General features: G+C 40.1%; 1 protein-coding gene across 3 annotated transcripts in view; it reads left to right on the forward strand.

Moving 5' to 3' along the window:
* The window catches only part of brsk2a (BR serine/threonine kinase 2a), a 162,817-nt gene extending 147,530 nt beyond the window's left edge, over nt 1–15,287 (forward strand). For 2 of the 3 annotated variants that reach the window (XM_041997792.1, XM_041997793.1), the window contains 7 exons: nt 4,580–4,640; nt 6,515–6,722; nt 6,867–6,915; nt 8,123–8,246; nt 9,314–9,494; nt 10,577–10,666; nt 14,555–15,287. In XM_041997792.1, coding sequence (XP_041853726.1) covers nt 4,580–4,640; nt 6,515–6,722; nt 6,867–6,915; nt 8,123–8,246; nt 9,314–9,494; nt 10,577–10,666; nt 14,555–14,577 — 736 coding nt within the window. In that variant the 3' untranslated portion in view covers nt 14,578–15,287. The other variant, XM_041997794.1, reaches the window with a different exon arrangement.
* The last annotated feature ends 2,689 nt before the right edge of the window (nt 15,288–17,976 follow it).

Consider the following 17,976-nt stretch of genomic DNA (forward strand, 5'->3'; position numbering starts at 1 on the left):
GATAATCAGTTCTCCCATACTGTGTCCCACTTTCTCTACTTTACTGAACATTTCTCCATTATGCTATTTTGGAAATGCTTACATCATGCCAAAACCACACCCCCACAAGGCACAGCTCACTGATTTACAATCCTTTTCCTCGTCTATTTCAATAACCAATATATCATCACGCCGCACATTTCTGCTCAGAGGCAGTGACATTTGTGACAGAGGGGAAGCTTGAACCTAAGCAGGCGATAACCTGATCTGCTTAACGATAGTCAGATTGGCAGAGTGCTGAAAATAACTGTGCTATAGAACATAAATGCAGAGGCTGGAAGTTCATGTAGTGGATATATAAAAAAAAAATCTGAAGTCATAAAATTGAATATGCATTTCTAAATGTCAGATGCATTAATAACTTGTCGCCATAGTACTTTGCCAACACAAAATATCACAAAGTATCAAGAATTTCCTACTGCATTTCACAGATTGAGGCCACTTTAGCAGTATCGTACCCATTTCAGTAACTTCCACCTCTAAACATTTCTGCTTTATTCTGTCCATCCTCTGGTGTCTCTGAATTCATCTTCTTCTGTTTCATCAACGCCTCGACTCCGCTCCATCCCTTCAGGCAATCCAAGCCTGATCTCGTTTTTATTTAAAGGTTGCATTAGTGAAGAAGCTGCTTTCTTCTGCCCTTCACTCTGACTCAACTCTTTCTGTCGTGTCTAGAATCCCAAAGATGACCATTTGCAATGACTTTGAGCGTTAATAACAACAGCAGATCATATATGATCACAAAGGGCAAAGAAAAAAGCATTTTGGACCTTTGTTTAAAAGAAGCCAAGTAATTATAAATAGGATCACTTCACTATCTTATATGATAGCACATGAAACGGGTTTGTGTCCAAATCCTATATATTACCTGCATCTTTCTTCTATGCTACTCTAGATGAGTGTTTTGGCTTTTACCACTATGCACAGATTTCTTGCAAGGGCTCGTCCCTACTCCCCCTTTTTTTTCTTTTAGCATCTTTCTCTCGCTTTCCTGTGGTCCCTCATGTACTGCTGACCTTCAGTCCCAAACACCCCCGCTGATAGAGAGGAATTGCTATGCTAATGTGGAAATGCTGCTAGTTTTACTTTGTCTGGCCTCCTTATCAGCTGTTGTAGATTGGAGATGGAGGGGTGTTATGCTGCAGCCCCTCTGCCTCCAAATCAAATCAAATATCTCTCTTGCAGTATGTCTCTCCTCTCCTCACTGCAAATTAGAACTCTGTCAGATCAGTGGGAGGGTGGGACAGATTAGCATAAAATATCTGTGCATATCTGGACTTTGGTGTGTTTGTTTTCTTTTGAAAATAACTTTTCTGTCTTTTATCGCTTGCTTGTGTATGCATTGTTTGATCATGTGCGTGCTTGTATATTGGTGCTGCTGTTTGGGGAAGCACATACAGAGCAGAATAACGTCCAAAGATTTGACTGACTTTCTCTGAACCTAACCTTATCTTGCCCCAACAGCAAACTTTTGTCGACAGCGCAGAGGATTCATAGAACTTCAGATCAGAGGGAATCAGAAAGAGGACTGACTTTGAAACGTGTTTCGACAGGATACATTTCCATCAGCGTGAAGAGTAAAAGAGAGGGGAAACAGTTTTATCTTAAATTATACTGAATAACTAAAATATCTCATGTAGGTTGTTACAATATGAGATTACTGATTTGATTTGGCTGCTCTGTGAAGTATAATTGAAAAGATTTGGGATAAATGCCACAGCGACCACATTGCACAGTCACACATCTCCATTTGTATGTTTTTTTTTTTTGTGTGTGTGTTTTCTTTTTTTTATTGACCCAAGCAGATCTTACAAGATATTTAAAAGCAAAAGTCAAAGCACAAGAAATCCAGCTGATTCAATTTTACATTTTAATAACATGCTAGGAGAAATGACGGGAGGTTAATGATATGGAACTGAAATATAGAAAAATGATGCAGCGTTCTTTCTTTCTTTCTTTCTTTCTTTCTTTCTTTCTTTCTTTCTTTCTTTCTTTCTTTCTTTCTTTCTTTCTTTCTTTCTTTCTTTCTTTCTTTCTTTCTTTCTTTCTTTTATAACAGATGTGCCTTATTGCTTGGTGCAGTTTTGCAGTTTGAATGTGGAGTCGTTAGAATGATCTTAATGAGTCTGAATTATTGACCCTAATTTATTTAAGAAGCTAAAATGAGCACTAATAAAAAATTAAAAAAAAAACTTTAACATGGACCTTAACAGCAAGAACTGCAAGAGTTGTCTTAGATTCAAAAGTCTGAGAAGCTGAGATGTGAAAATAAATGCATTGAGTCCTCTGGGAGTATTTTAAGGATTCAAAGAAGGAAACTAATTTAAACTGTATGTTGATACACATAAATATCGCTTGATGTAGAGCTGCTCCATTGGTAGGACAGTTATGATAAATAGAGAGAGAGGAAGAGTGAGGAAGCTGAACATTTTATCAAAATGGTGAAGAAGCAGGATTTTATTTAGACTTTGTCAGACTTGTTCAGTTGCTGTGTGAAGATCTCTGGCAGCATCTGTTTGGTTCCATTTGTCTGATTTCAGTCCATGCCCTCATCTGTGAATGTGTTGTTCTTGTTCCATCTCCAACAGCCCAACATTATTACCCCCCCAGGTGCTTTGGATTAGTTTCACATGAAGGCGGGGGGCCCGTTCCAGAACAGGCTTATTGTAATTAAGGACTGATGGGTAAAGGACATGCTAAAAGCAGACAGACTCATTCTTGTTTTCTTCTTAGAGATTTTGTTTTCGTTTTGTTCAAATTTTGAAATCTAATTAATTACTGAAACTTAAAGAACTTAAATCTTTAAGTTTTGAGTGTTTGAATGTCACAATATCCAAATGTGTTTCTGAGTATTCATGGTATTCATGTTTTTAATAATCAGGATACAACCAGTTTATAAATGTAATACTTTAAAACCCCAACTATGAGCAGGATACTTGTGTGCATGCAAACACAATAGAGAATAGAATAGAAGCTTTTGCTCCCACATTTCTGACCTAATGACAAAGCGTTGTGGTTTCTAATACATGATAAATGATTCCCAAGTTGTGCTTGTCGTTTACTGTAAATTAAGTACTCAACAATAATAATTCACTGTTGCTCCGAAGCAGTGGTGAACCTCTGACAGCCCATTACTGTACAGCATAACCATCTGTAACATAAGCTTTATAGACCTGCTGGTCCAGCACTAACAGATGCAGAGCACCTCAAACAATATGCTCATGATGGACAGTGAGATTGGAAGCCATGCTTCGATTTAGTTTACAAGCATTGTACTGAACAAATGTGTGCATGTCTCAGTGGACCGTCGGGCTTAAATGTAAATGATGGCAACAGTCTGGTCAGCTGCTTGATAAAACAAGAAATCCTGGCCAACATGGTCTGAGCATCGCCTACTCATGCATGAACGCATAGGGAAAAAATACACTCATAGAATGGGCAGTGGAGGGTGTACAGAAATAACTTGGCAGTGGGTGGATCTAAATTTTACCCTCTCTTGTGTTAGGCTGAGTTTTTTGTTCAGCTGTCTGTGTGTTGTTTCTGTGAATATTTCAGCTCAAGTTTACCTTCTTTCTTTAGGAGTTGACTAAAACATTACATGTGGAAAAATTACTAAGAGAAGATATAATAAGTATTGTCCAATTGTAGGATTGTCTATATGGTGTCCTTCTTTCTTTCAACCTTTTTACTTTCCTTCTTACTTAGATCTTCCTCTTCAACCAGCAATAAAACCCTAAACAACTGTACCTAAAGCTTTTTATCTCTTCATCTTTTTAGAAAGAAACAAAGGATCTGTAGATTCATCCACATGTTGACAAATTCATCAGTGCTGAGTTGCAGAGAGAAAGAGATGGAGAGAAGGAGGAGGGGGTATTATTAGACTGAATGACAAAAAGGAACAGTGTTGTGACATTGAGCAGCTGGTGTTTCCAAGTGTTGACAGGCGCTGTTTTTGTGTGTTTGTGTGTGTGTACATGTGTGCGCTTGATGGAGACAGATTGCGCTGTGATTGTTCATTTCTGAGCAGGACGCTGCTCATTGGGGTTATTGACAGCATCTGCGTCGAAAAAGACAAACATGACAAATAACACTCGACCAAATGTTCCTTTTTATTCTCACTCTCAAGATATTTTCTAGGCCTAAAGGCGCAAAAATCTCAAAAACATTTGGTTTATTAACAGACTGTATAGAAGATTTAAGCTAGTGTGGAAAGATGCTAACGGATTTTGTCAGATCAATATATTTGAGCCCAAAGCTTAAGTGGCGTGAGACTAATTGCTGGGGTTCAATGTTAGTAATGTGTTAGTAATGTGCTGTTGTTACTGTGTTGTAGTCCATTTAGCCTCTTAGTTTAACAGATGCTGTGTTTGCAAGAGGTGTGATTGCAGCCCATGTGCTAAATGTGATGTGCTGCTTCGCTCTCTAACAATATGCAACATGTAACCAACCCCCCACCTTTACCTGTTTTTAAAACGTGTAACAAGCTGGATCCTATAAATACCTCTGCCCCTTTCTGTGTTTTTTCACATTTGTACCACAGGTCGCGGTCTATTAGTGGAGCCTCCTCTGGCCTCTCCACCAGTCCCCTCAGCAGCCCACGAGTAAGTCGTAAGGCTCAGACACACTCACTGGTTAACAACCATCCATCCTCTGCAGATTCCATCTTATTACTATTTTTGTCAGCAAGAGGTATTACAACTGTCAATCTGTGCAAATGCAATATTGATCCAACCTTCCACCTAATCATGTTTAAAACTGTCTAAGGTCTTATTCACATTTGCATTTCAAGGAGGTATCTACTGTGATTACTTCTTCATATCATGTTTTAGACTTTAGACTTTGCAGTAGTTATTTGTCTGTCCATGTAGTTTGGGCCTTTCTGTTAACTCCAAATAACTCACACTGAACACGCACAGGGGTTGTGACAGCAAAACAAACTTTCTCCACCCATGAAACCTCTTTCCTTTCCATTCTCTCAATCCTCTTCAATCATTATCCCTCCTCTTGTCTTCTGTGGCCTGAGCTCTGTGGAAATCCAGCTCAGGGAATGCTTCAGAAAATCCCACTATCCTTGCTCAGAGCCGGAGAGCATGTGGTAAACTTTTCCAGCTGACTAACCTGAGAAGGCTCAAGATTAGCCAGGATCCAAAGACGAGCTCCTCACACCACACAGGTTCTTTCAGGCTGATCTGAAAGGGAAATTGATTTCTCAGACGTATCCAAAGCCTGGATTGTGCTCTCAGCAGGAGGCTCTGTGTGGGGTTGTTTCTCAGACTTAGTTTCTGGAAATGGGGCTTGTGTTTAAGGCTAATGGTGGAGCGCTATGACTTCAATTTCACAATTACAAGTCAAACAGATCAATAAACCTATCAGGAAACCAGAAATCTCCCAGCAGAGATGCTACCTTCCTCCTGTTATTGAGTCTGCCCAAATTGTCTTCACAGCTGGCCTCGTGTCTCTCACATCTTTCTGTGTTTGCTTGCTTTTCTTTATCAGAACCTTTATGTTTAGTGCAATTGAAGTCCATATTTTAATGCATCTTGTTTAGATTTGATAATGTGCACGTTGCTTGCTGATATTTTTCCCATTTCAGTTTTGTTTTGTCTTCTTTTGATGTGAAAGGTTCATGTCTTGATCATTTTCTGCTTTGTTCTTCTTTTTGTTGTGATTCCTCCATCTTTCCTGCATATGTTTTTCCCTTACCTGCTTCTTTATTCTTTGGCTGCCAATGCATATGTGATTGTTTGTTCTGCCACTTTTTTTGCCTTTTTGATTTTTGTGTGTGTTTGTGTGTGTGTGTGTGTGTGTGTGTGCATCCCTGTGTTTTATTTTCTTTTCTCCACACACCTTTTATTGCATCTTGGCTTTAATGTGCTGTGCAACCCTGGACCCTGTCTTTTGAACCCAGCCTGTTAGAAAGTTCTGTGTGCCACCGCAGTCTCCGGACTTTACCCATTCCCCCAATGCTAGCCCCTGTCCGTCCCCAGAACCTGCTCCAAATCGTGCAAGCCCACGAATCTCCACCCCCAACTCACTTGCTCCAAACAGTGAGCCACTGCCAGAAGCACTCAATAAGACACAGACACTCCCCGCCAAGCCCAAAGTTGCCCCAAAACCCCTCCAAGCCACACGATCAAACCCCCTACCTGAAACCTCACCTGATCTAACACCTGCAGCCAAATCAGAACCATCCAGCCCCTGCCAGCTACCATCACAGCCGCCCTCTGCCTCTGTGCCTCCCACCCCTACTTCTCCATGCTCCCCATCCCCCTTTGCCACTTCATCTATCACCAGTGCTTCCATCCCTAACAGCCCCCAGGTACGCCGCTCCCATTACGCTGCCAACCCCCAACTTTCTGTGCCCTTTAGCCCAGTGGTGCCCCTGTCACCTATCCGGCTGCACCATTTTCACCCCGTTGCACCAGCTCCTTCTCCATTAACTGACCACCCACCCAAATCTATCCCCCTCATACAGGTTACCCCTCACCCCTCCCCTCGAGGCAGCCCCCTCCCCACCCCTAAGGGCACTCCAGTGCACACTCCCAAGGACAGCCCAGCTGGAACCCCGACTCCAACACCGCCTCCAAGCCCCTCTATTGGAGGCATGCCTTGGAGGACGCGTCTCAACTCCATCAAGAACAGCTTCCTGGGCTCGCCACGCTTCCACCGCAGGAAACTCCAAGGTACTAACATCTTGACTGATTTTGTGCTATCTTGCGAATGTTTTATTTTAACATAACCTTCAAATACTACTTTACAATATTGTGTGTTCAGCGTGTTGAATTTCTATGAATTTTTTACGTATATTGGACTCACTGCCTCCACAGTTCCTACACAAGAGGAGATGTCCAGCCTCACGCCAGAGTCTTCCCCAGAGTAAGTAGATGCTGTTTTTTGAAGGCACAACTACTATCATAACTATGCATGACTTGCCAGCCCCTCACTCACTAAGTCAAACAGGCTCACTCTTGATAGCAGGATGTTTTGGAAAGTGCACTATCCATAAATGTTTGATTTTTGCCTGCTGAGTTCCCCGTAATGACCTCAGGTCCTGTCTAGGTTGGAGATGCAGCATCGTCACAGGTGGCCGCGGTTTATGTGTGTGGGGGTGGAAGATGGGAATGAGGGGACTCTTGTGTGAAGTTGCCAAATTCCCATGGACTTTATTACTCGAGGCTGGCCTAGATATGCCTGTTTGGCTGGCTTGGTCATTTGCCTGGGAAGGATGTCTTGACTGTAAGAATTTAGAGAGATGAGTGGAAAAGATGTTTGATCAGGTATTTGCATTGATATTTTATGTAAAAGGCAGTTGTGTATGTACATGTATGTTGGGGATCATGCTGACATGTAATATTAATAATCATATATTTTTCATGCATTGATTATATTTATGTCTGAAAGTACAGCTGGACTGCTCTATCTATATCATTCTGTTACAATTTACCATTTCATTTATGAAAAATAATAGAAAGCAATGGATGGTATTAAACTTGAATCAACACCCTTAGAGTCTGAAGTTCCCATTACAGTTAAGACCAGGATAACCCAAACCCTACTGCATATATCAGAATGTTTACATCTTCAGTCCTGCAGCTTACTTTTCTGGGACAGAGAGAAGCTATGAGGGAGATAATGCTTCTGTTGTTGAGGAGATGGCTTGTAAAGCTTTGGCTTTGATTAGCTGAGTGTTTGGATAACCAGAAACTGAACAAGATGATGCTTCGACTTCATAGAGAAAGTATTAATCTACTTTATGGCTCTTTACCAAGGAATCACTGGGGATTTGCCTCCCTGTATTATTTCCCCTTGCAGTTTTGATAGCTAACACAGAGGCCAGATTGTAACAAAGATGACCTGTGTTTCTGGAAAAGACATATTCTACTACTATAGATGAAGCAGAAGTTTAAGCTGATTTCCCTTGATCCTTTTCATTCAACCATGAATTATATATCAAAATCTCTCGACCTGTTCTCCATTATTCTGGACTGATTGGTGAGTATGGTGAGGAAGCACAAAGGTTGATGTGGACAAATGCTCACTTGTAAATGTTAATATTGATCTATTTTCTTGTTTCCTTTCACAGACTTGCCAAAAAATCTTGGTTCGGTAACTTCATCAACCTGGAAAAAGAGGAGCAGATTTTTATCGTCATCAAAGACAAGCCTCTCAGTTCCATCAAGGCAGACATCGTTCAAGCCTTCCTCTCAGTATGTACTTGTAAACATTTGTTCTTAATTTCTTACTTTTTTCCTGACCCTGACCTGACTCCCATCTGCCACAGCGCTTTTTCCTTGCATGTGCAGTTATTTGGCAGCCTCTCTCCTAGTGCTTCCTAATGTATCCCAGATTTGTGTAGCAATTCAGTAAACTGCTTGTATTTGGTGCCTCTATTTTCTCTTTGACTGTAGACTCACTTGAGGTCAATAGAAAAATCAACACAGCACAGATCATTAGCATATAGATGCTTTGCCCTCAATACAATGATTTGAGTGTGTGTATGTGTGTGTTTTAATATATTTAGCTGTGGAATGTGAGAAGCTGCGATATAGTGTAGATTGTATCTGTGTCTCTGTGTGTGTGTTGAACTTGATAATGGTGTGAACAAATACATGCAGATGCAGGCAACATCAATGAGCACAACAGTATCAACAAATATTCAGCAGTGGTAGTTGATATTCAGTGTACATAAGTAAACAGAACCTGTCCTCACCCCAGTTAGATGTAACGCAGTCTACATAAATGCAAACTTTGCTAGTGTAGGTCAATGTCAAATCTGTTTCTGCTTCCCTCCAGGCAACTTTTTTCTCCTCTGGGTTATGCAAACTGGTATTCCAGACAGTAGATTGGCACCTGAATCAGAGGAATCATACCTTTGTGGACACTTACATTAATGCAATGTCAAAGCCTCTTCAGCACTTATAGGAAAACGTGACAATTTCAGAGCTCACCTGTTCATTTAGCATACAAATTCATTTTCGGCAGGAGAGTGCAGTGTTGTTGGATGACTCAAGATTACATTAGCTTAAGACTCTGGCATGCATGGCTACTCCCTGAGGCATTAATCTCCTTAAAGTTTCAACTGTGGCTCATACTATGTGGAGGGTATTTTAATGAGGGTTCACTCACCATTATATGGAAAGTGTGAGGGGAAAAAATTGACATCATTGCTGCCTGTGTGTAATCTCATCCATTACCTGCATCTTTGTACTACGTATTTTTATTGCTTTTATTTCCTCTTTGTCAGTTTATCCTCTCCTGACTCTTCCGTCTTCAGATTCCCAGCCTGAGCCACAGTGTGATCTCTCAAACCAGTTTCCGAGCAGAGTACAAGTCCACAGCCGGCCCCACTGTCTTCCAAAAGCCGGTCAAATTTCAGGTGGATATTACCTACACGGAGAGCACAGCTGCCACAAAAGAGAATGGCATCTACTCTGTCACCTTCACCCTGCTATCAGGTGAGGTTGCTTCAGCATGCATAAAATCTGCTTATCCTGCTCATCACTGGTTGTGCTTATTTTACCGCAGGTTTAGCATCCTAAACCTGCATTAACATTCTTATCAGTTTTCTAGTTTGCCCAGGCTGCATGTGTTTGCCCCAAATACCCCCAAAATTCCGAAATATCTCATAAAAATCAGATTGGGCAGGAAATTCTTCTGGTTTTCCATTTCATTGGAATTGCAGAGGTCTTGGGAAGTCACCGATCCCAAAATTATGCTGCCTCTTGCATGTCAAGTGGAATACCGTCACACTTCAGTCTAATAGAATTAAGTTTGGTTATACCCAACAAACAAACAAACCAGGAGTGTTTTTTAAAGAGGTGGGTGTTTTCCAAACTTGCTGCCAAAAAGAGCGACCGCTTGACAGTTTCTTGAAGTACTTGCAGTTCTTAGTGCTTGATAAGATTTTCCCTGAACCTCCCGGAGCGTAACAGAATGAGGTCTGGCTATGCGAGATTACATACTAAGCAATCATGTGTGAATGCTTAGTTGTGCAGAAACACATGCATGCTTTACTCTCTTCAGTGTCTCCATTTCACACACACATACATATTTTTTATTCTCTTTCTGGACTTTTTGTTTAATTCTTACCAACACAAGTGAGTGCCCCACCTTATCCCAATCTTGTTCCAGTTTTAAAACCTTTTTTTTATCACAGATTTTCTGTAGTTTTTCAGCTATCTGCATACCACATTTATGTACTAACCACCCATCTTTTTTCCTCTAGTTTATTTCACATATTGTGTACATGCTGGGCTGTTTTCCTGCTGTTTCATTCTGTGTATTTTGATGCAAATGAGTGGATATTTTGAGTTGTCACAGTAGGAAAAGTGCAGGTGTGTTTATGATGGCTGCATGCCACTTCATGGAGGGACCACCTCTGTTCGTTCTTGAACACTATCATGGTTTACAGGGATAGTCGATGAAACTAAGCCATCATTAATCCCACCTGTGTTTCCCTCCTGCAACAACTCAGCGTCTCCCTTGAAAGAGGGTTTATTTCTTAAAAAATTTAAATCATATGTCCATGTGTTCTCAGGACCAAGTCGGCGTTTTAAGCGAGTGGTTGAGACGATTCAGAGTCAGTTGTTAAGCACACATGATCAGCCTGGTGTCCAACAATTGTCTGGTAAGTAAGAACTGCTTTTTCCCCCCAAAATAATACATTTAAAAGTACATAAACACCTTTCCAAAACTTCACCCATAACCTTATTGCTTCATCTTCCCATCCCACCCCTTGATGAACTACTTTTCACCGCTGAAGCTAAGCTAGAGCTTGCCCTCTCTGCTGTGCTTGAAATCCCCGAGCCACACTCTGCCTCTCTGAGCAGCTTCCATTGCATGTAGGCATCTCTCTGACTTGAAAGGGTGGGAGTCGCTCTAGAGGGGCGACTGCAGGTCAAATGTTGTCTTGTTGCCCCGGTACTGAGGATTAGAGTAGAAGTAGAGTAAGCTGATTCACATTCTGTTACCCCTACTTCCAAGACTGATCGCTAGAGCCTGTCACCATGGTAACACCACTTCACCTCAACACATTCCCACAATGCACTGCACAGCGACACCACACCTGATAAATGTCCTCTTTGACTCTCTCCCTTGGTTTGTTTGTCCGTATTTGGCACCTTTAAAGGCAGAATACGAATGCTGAGCCTTTATTAACCCTTACATGTAAGCTTGATGATGCAGATAAAATCAACTTTTATCTTCTCATTAGTTGAAGAGCTAATACTGAGGCTAATACTAAGCCTGTCCTTTCCCCATGGTGTCAATATCATGCTCTTTAAAAGCACAGTCTGCAAGATGAAGAGAATAAGAGAGGAGAAATGGGGATTCTACTCCTCCCCTACTGCTTTTAGCATGTCCCTACTGTTCTGTTTGTGTGTGCATCACAGTTTTCATCCTCTTCATAACACTGCCATCTGCTGGTCAGACGAACACCATCAGGCTGGTGTGTTATCAAGAGGAAGTGTGTCGTTTCCCTCGGATATCAGTTTCATCCCATGTGTAAATTGTACTACTCCTGTCACAATGTTAGCATCTAATTTCCTCTTCCACTCATTTTCAGATTCATCTCAGGTGCAGGTTAATATTGTGCTGTACTTTTTTAACTGTGAGTCTTTTATGCATTATTACCCTGACTGGGCTCTCATAAATGAACAGAAGCCATGGCAGCTGTTATATTTAACAGTCCGTTTTTATTGCTTTGCCTCACTAAGTTTGCCACTTATTTTTGATCTTTCATATTGTCAAACTCATCAGACTGAGGTGCGGAAAGGGTGAAATTATGTTATATTACATTAGATTAGGTTTTAATGATTGCTGTGGGTTGTCTGTGAAGCAGCAATGACATTGTAAGAGCACAATTTAGAGCACTTTATTTAATGTGATAACCACTTAAAGCACAGAAGAAGATACTGATGATGTTATCAAGAAAAATAAAGGAGCACAGCATCCTCTGTTATCAACACTGATGAATTTAGAATAAGAGATAAACTTTGACCCCAGTTAGTTTCAGTAAATCCATGCCTTTTAGACCATTGACAGTCTCAAACACTTTACAATGAGCCCTAAAGCAGATCACTGTGTCTTTAGCTTGAACTGAAACCAATCCTGTCCTCTTCACCTCTTTGACCCCCTAACAGGCCTATACTGCTGCCTGAACATGAGGGCTTTACAGATGAAAGCCAATGACTGTAATTAGGAGGAGAAAGGGCTTTGCACACCAATGTGTATCAAACAAAAGGTCTAATCAAGTCATGGTCATTATGTCCCCTATAATCATGGTAATGGCACCGTACCCAGGAGACCATTTTAGGGGGATAGTAGACAACCAAGGACTACAAAAGATTACAGACACACTCAGTGGTTTTACTTAGAAGGCGGTGTTTTATTGAACAGGCACCATCATGCTGTGCCACTCTTGCTGTTGTAAAACACTGATTAGGGGGAGGGAAGCAAATGAATGCCAAACCTTTTTTCAGCTAAATAACTCAGCAGAAAACTGAATGTGGCACATTCATACACGTCTGCATGGGCAGAGACTGTCAAGCCACAAGTAAAACACAATCACTTTCTCCTGTAAAGTTTTCTGTAATCTACAGGCTGTTGGAGGCAGTGTTCTTTGGAGATTCCTCTTTACACCATAAAGTTACAACATTCTGATCCTCAGACACTAGACGCAGTCCAGCAGGTGTGTGCTTTGTTTTCACCCAGCAAGTTTAAACTGATGTTGTAAGAGTTTGTATCATATATCCAGAAGCCCACCGGGCAAGTTTTTTTTTTTTTTTCTGACTGATAGATCCCAGAGATGTGCAGCTGCACCATTAACAAAAAGAGCAGTGAGTCATCATGTGCTCCATTTCTAGTTTTGGTGCCTTTACTGCACTGCATGACTGCAGTGGGACCATTAGGGCTCTTCTAAAATAGCTTGTGTATTTAGATAGAGACTGTTTGCATTCATATTATCACAAAACTTTAATTATTGTATTTATGAAGCACTACGTTTGCTTAGCGTAGCATGCACTCTCTTTTATGCAAACAACCTCAGTTTCAGACAGGATATATTTGACTCTAAGTTTTATTATGTTGATGTTTCTGGTCAAGTTTTATAGGTATATGTGGAAAAACTCTGACATGAGTTAAAAAGTTGTGTTAATTAAAAGCTCAGCTGAGCTTCACCAATGCGTTGACGGTGTTAGAGAAAACGTAAACAGTAAGACAAAGTTTTTATTTCATCAACACAATGCAAGTAAAACAGATACAGAGGTACAAAATAAATGCAGGTTGGACACTATAGAGTTACAAGTTTTTGGAAAGGAGATGATCTGGAAGATGAGCTTTCAGGTAGAAAAGATGCCTCTGCTCTGATTTGGTAGCTCATTTCACTATTTGGAATCACAAAAGAAAACAGTCTGGATGGAGATAGCCTTTGTGTGTAGGGATGGCAGCTTTCCTAAGAGGAGCAGATTGGTTGCAATGGTAGAGGTAGATATGTGCAGACCTCGCTTTTGATTTCTCCTTCATCCACTCCTTCTGCTTCTAATTTGTCAGACCTGCTTTGGGAAACTTTTATTACTACTTTTTGTACTTTGTACAGTCGACAGTTTAGTAGACAAAGACATTTGTAATAGGTTTCTTCACATAGATATGATCTCAGATAATAAATTTCTTGTTTTAGATGTAGATGAAACTGTGTGTTTTCACTGAATTTGCTATGAGGTATGCATGATTCATGGAAACTCACATAAGCTGCTTCAGCAGTGCTCATCTCTTCGCTGTGTCTGTCGGTCCTCGTCCTCGCTTCTGCTTGCTCCGTCTTACATGTAGTCACGTCTCTATCCTGTGAATTGTTCATTAGTTTGTTTGTTCTCTTTCTCCTCTTTTCCCTTTTTTTTGTCCTCTTTTCTTCCTGTCTGTGCACCTAGGCAGCCCATTGAGTAACTTCTTTGACGTAATTAAACAACTTTTTTCAGACGAGAAGAACGGACAGGTGCCCTATACTTCTGGCACGCCATCCAAGCACTGCCCCTCACCCATGCACGTCCGGAGGCAAGAGTCACAATATAATGACACCAAATTTCCAGCTGCAGGCCGAGACAGAGCCAAGTTGTCCGTGGCGTCAGTGGGGACACAGGACGATTCTTAGACTGAGACACTCTGTAACTGAACCAGTGCAAAACCAATCCCAGTATCACTATAAAGCAGCAGCACAGAGAGAATACTCTGTCTGTACATTATGAGATGTACATTATTATTTATGGACATCTTTTGTATAAAATGACTTTATATAGATAGAAATATATTGAAATAATTAAAGCGGTATTTTACAAACAATTAACTGCACCTACATAACAAACACGAATCCATGTTCTACCACTCCTTTTGCCATTAACCCTCAATGTCCACCATCATTAACCCCTCCTCTACTCCAACCATGTTCTCACCTGTGGCCCTTGCTGTTGTTTGCTCTCTTGCTGCTGCTAACTTGTGTAATGACCTGACTTGTTTCTGACACCAGGAATTATCCAGAAAACCTATTAAAGTCCCTCCTCCTGCTCCCTGCTTCATTCGTCCTCCCTCAACCGCCCCTCCACCCCCTCGAGTGCCCTGAGAGAGACGGACATTTGTTGACGGAGGACTGCTTTTAAAGGTGCGCTGAGGGGTTACCATGGAAACAGCCCCTTCATGCAGACTTCTGCCTTCATCTTCCTCCACACCCCTACTCAACCTCTGCCAGCCATCAGTAGAAGTAGATGAAAATCCTTCAGTAATAACCCCCCTGTCTTTTTTTTTTTTTTGAAGAACACTCAAGCACACACTTGCAAACACACACACACAACAATATCTCACCCTTCCATCACCAACCAGCCCCTTTTCCTTTCTGACTTACAGAAGCATTTGTTGATTGAAAAATAAGCATTAATCAAAAACACTTAAGAAACTACAAACACAAAACATCCACACCCACAGGTCAAATATGCACAGAAAACTCTGGGATGTTTTAATGACGAAGAACAACATCCAAAATACAGAAGACCCGAGGAGGAGGGACATGAGAGGAGTTTTGTGGAAAGCCCAAACAGCTGACACGGATGCTTGCTGGATTGTATTTGTTTGCTTTTTAATGTACATTCTTTGTGATGAACTGGGTTTGAATTACAAACTGATTTTATTAGACTTAATACTATTGCTGCAAAATGGACTGGAATTGTTATTTCAGAGAGGTGCTGGGTGAGAGCAGGAATAGGCAAGGGGGCAGTGGGGGAGATTAAATTATAGTACAGGGTTGGGGGGAGGGATGCGGGTGGGTATGTGGGTATTTAAAAATGAATGATCTATTCTGTTGTACAGACTGATATCATTTCTAATGTAAAACAAAAAAGAAAAAATGAAATGTCTAGTTGTGATACTATGTTTAGATACCATAGGAACGGGTTGGTAAACCTGCGCCTGCCACATTCTGTTGTTTTAAATTCTTCTGTGTATTTTTGTACATGATCAGTTATGTCTATGTCTGATCGACCGAAAAATGATCCAAACATTCCTGTTTCTTGTTATCTGCGGCACTTTGTCTTTAATTTACCATTTGTACCTCTCTCTTAGTCTCACATACCAGCAGTAGGAGTAGAGGAACAACAAAAAACAAAGAAAAAAAGATGTGATAAATGCAATTGTGGATATTTTTGTATTGTTGTCCTTATTTATTCATGTTTGTTCATCTCACTGTTTGATTTCCTAATTTATAACTTGGCTATTTATATGAAAAAAGCTGTTAGATCAGTTGAATGTTATTTATTACCCTCTTGTGTGTTCTTAAATGGGACAACTTTGAAGAAAAAAGACATTTCTTTTGCTTTTGTTTAAACTTTGACAACTTAAATTCTCTATTCCCAGACCTTGCAGAAGAAGGGGAAGAGAACTTGTTGGAACTCTGGAGAAAAAAAGAAAGAAAAAAAAAGATTTACCAGTAATTTAAGAATGTAGACTTAGCCTCTTTTTGGAGAGGAAATATGCTCTTCTATTGATATTTGTCAGTTTCATATTATTGTGCGTGTAGGCCAGGCCTGAGGAGAAACACTGCAGATCCAAGTCTGCCTATTCTCTTTGTAAATAGACGAGCTGTGGGGGTTGATTGTCTTCTCAACCATGCTGGGGATTCCTGCTCTATGCTTTTAGCTTGTATTGCTGTGTGCATGTCAAACATGAGCTTTTCTTTGCATGGCTTTAGTGTTAATGTTCCATGCCAAACTCAGTCCTTCTCTCAGCCTTCATTGATTCTCTCTCCACAAAACTACCTTTTAAAGTTTAAATTCCCTTCTCTATCCCTTACTTTTCCCACTCCCTGCTTTTTTTCTGGCTTCGATCCCCTTGGTCTTGCAGATTATTTTTTTCCTCTCCCTCTCCTCCTCCTCCTTCTCTTGTGCACATCGTTTTCAAAGAATGCTTCCTTTACTCTGTACCTCTCTGTGGAAGGCTCAGAAGTCTGGGCTCTCTCTACCTGTTGGTAGAAGAGGCACAATGAGGGAAGACCAGTACTACAAACACAAAGCAATACCTGATGTTTACCCTCCTTTCTGTTTTCTACAATAGGAAGTTAGCAGCACTAAGGACATCCAATGAATTTTAGGCCCAAATGGGTCTCTTGACAGAGCAGGAACAAAACCTACTGATGTAATCCCCATATAACATAACTGTGAGCATCTTCAGTGCTGAAACAAATAAACTCATTCAGTTATGGTGTCTTTGTTTTCCTTTTTTAAACCAGCAAATGCTTGGATAAGTGCATCCCTGTAAGAAACTACTAAATATATTTGTAGTTTTAATACTTAAACTTCAGTTGATACCAGTTTGATTGTTGTATTTTTTTTCTCTCTCTTTTTTGCATTTTTTGCTATAATGGATTTTATTTACTTATTTTTAGCCTTCATGATTGTACCACCTCTCCACCTTTCATTTTATAGGTTTGTGTTAGTCTTTTTCCAGTTGCAGGTGAGTATACCACTTTACACTAACAAATAGCTTTTAAAATTAGTGCTAGGCACATTAATGTGACTAGTGAGCCCCTTTAGGGAGCAGAACTCCTCAAAGGGGCTCCACTTCCACATCTCAGGAGGGAAAGGTGCATCTTATGTTAACAGATAGGAGAGCAGGTTTATCCAAATTAAAAGTTTTCTGAAGACAAGCAAAATAAAGAGACCAAGACAGTGAAGTAGTGCAGATATGTGGAGCTAAATCAGTGCCATAATGTTTATTTGAAAAAAAATAATGTAATGTAAGAATGAAAGTCATTGTTTGTACTCTGAACTTTGAGAAAACAAATAATTGGATTCACAATAAAAAAAAAAAAGTATCAAATATTTAGCCAATGTCAATTTCAAGGGGATTTTATTTTATTTCTATTTTTCTAAATAATTATAAATTTTCAGTTTTAGGTTTATATATATATATATATATATATATATATATATATATATATATATATATGTGTGTGTATGTATGTATGTATGTATGTATGTATGTATATATATATGTGTGTATGTGTGCGCACAGGACCTTCACTGTTTCTAAAAAAAACATTTATACAAGTTATCAAAGTATTAAAGCTGTGTCCAGCTAAGCAAAACAGTTAAACAATCAAAGTTAGAGAAACCTGGATAATGTCCCACTAAAACTGCATGGTTGGAAGTTATTGTGCATTTTGCGGAGATCATCTCACCTCACAATCTAGGCGTGCTGAGATTCTAATCTTTCTGTCTGTTCACCTGATGGCTTAAAATAATCAGATATTGTTCCCTCTTTGTTTAAAAAGAAGCAGCTTCACACAACTTTAAATTCATCCTGCTGACCCTTTTAATTATTAAATCCTGTGATTTTTATTCTTATAATGAACATTAATTTGATTGCATTAATATTTAAGATGAGATTTGAGAAAAAATATAT

Source organism: Melanotaenia boesemani, chromosome 10 (genome assembly GCF_017639745.1).
Source record: "Melanotaenia boesemani isolate fMelBoe1 chromosome 10, fMelBoe1.pri, whole genome shotgun sequence".
Taxonomy (NCBI): Eukaryota; Metazoa; Chordata; class Actinopteri; order Atheriniformes; family Melanotaeniidae; genus Melanotaenia; species Melanotaenia boesemani.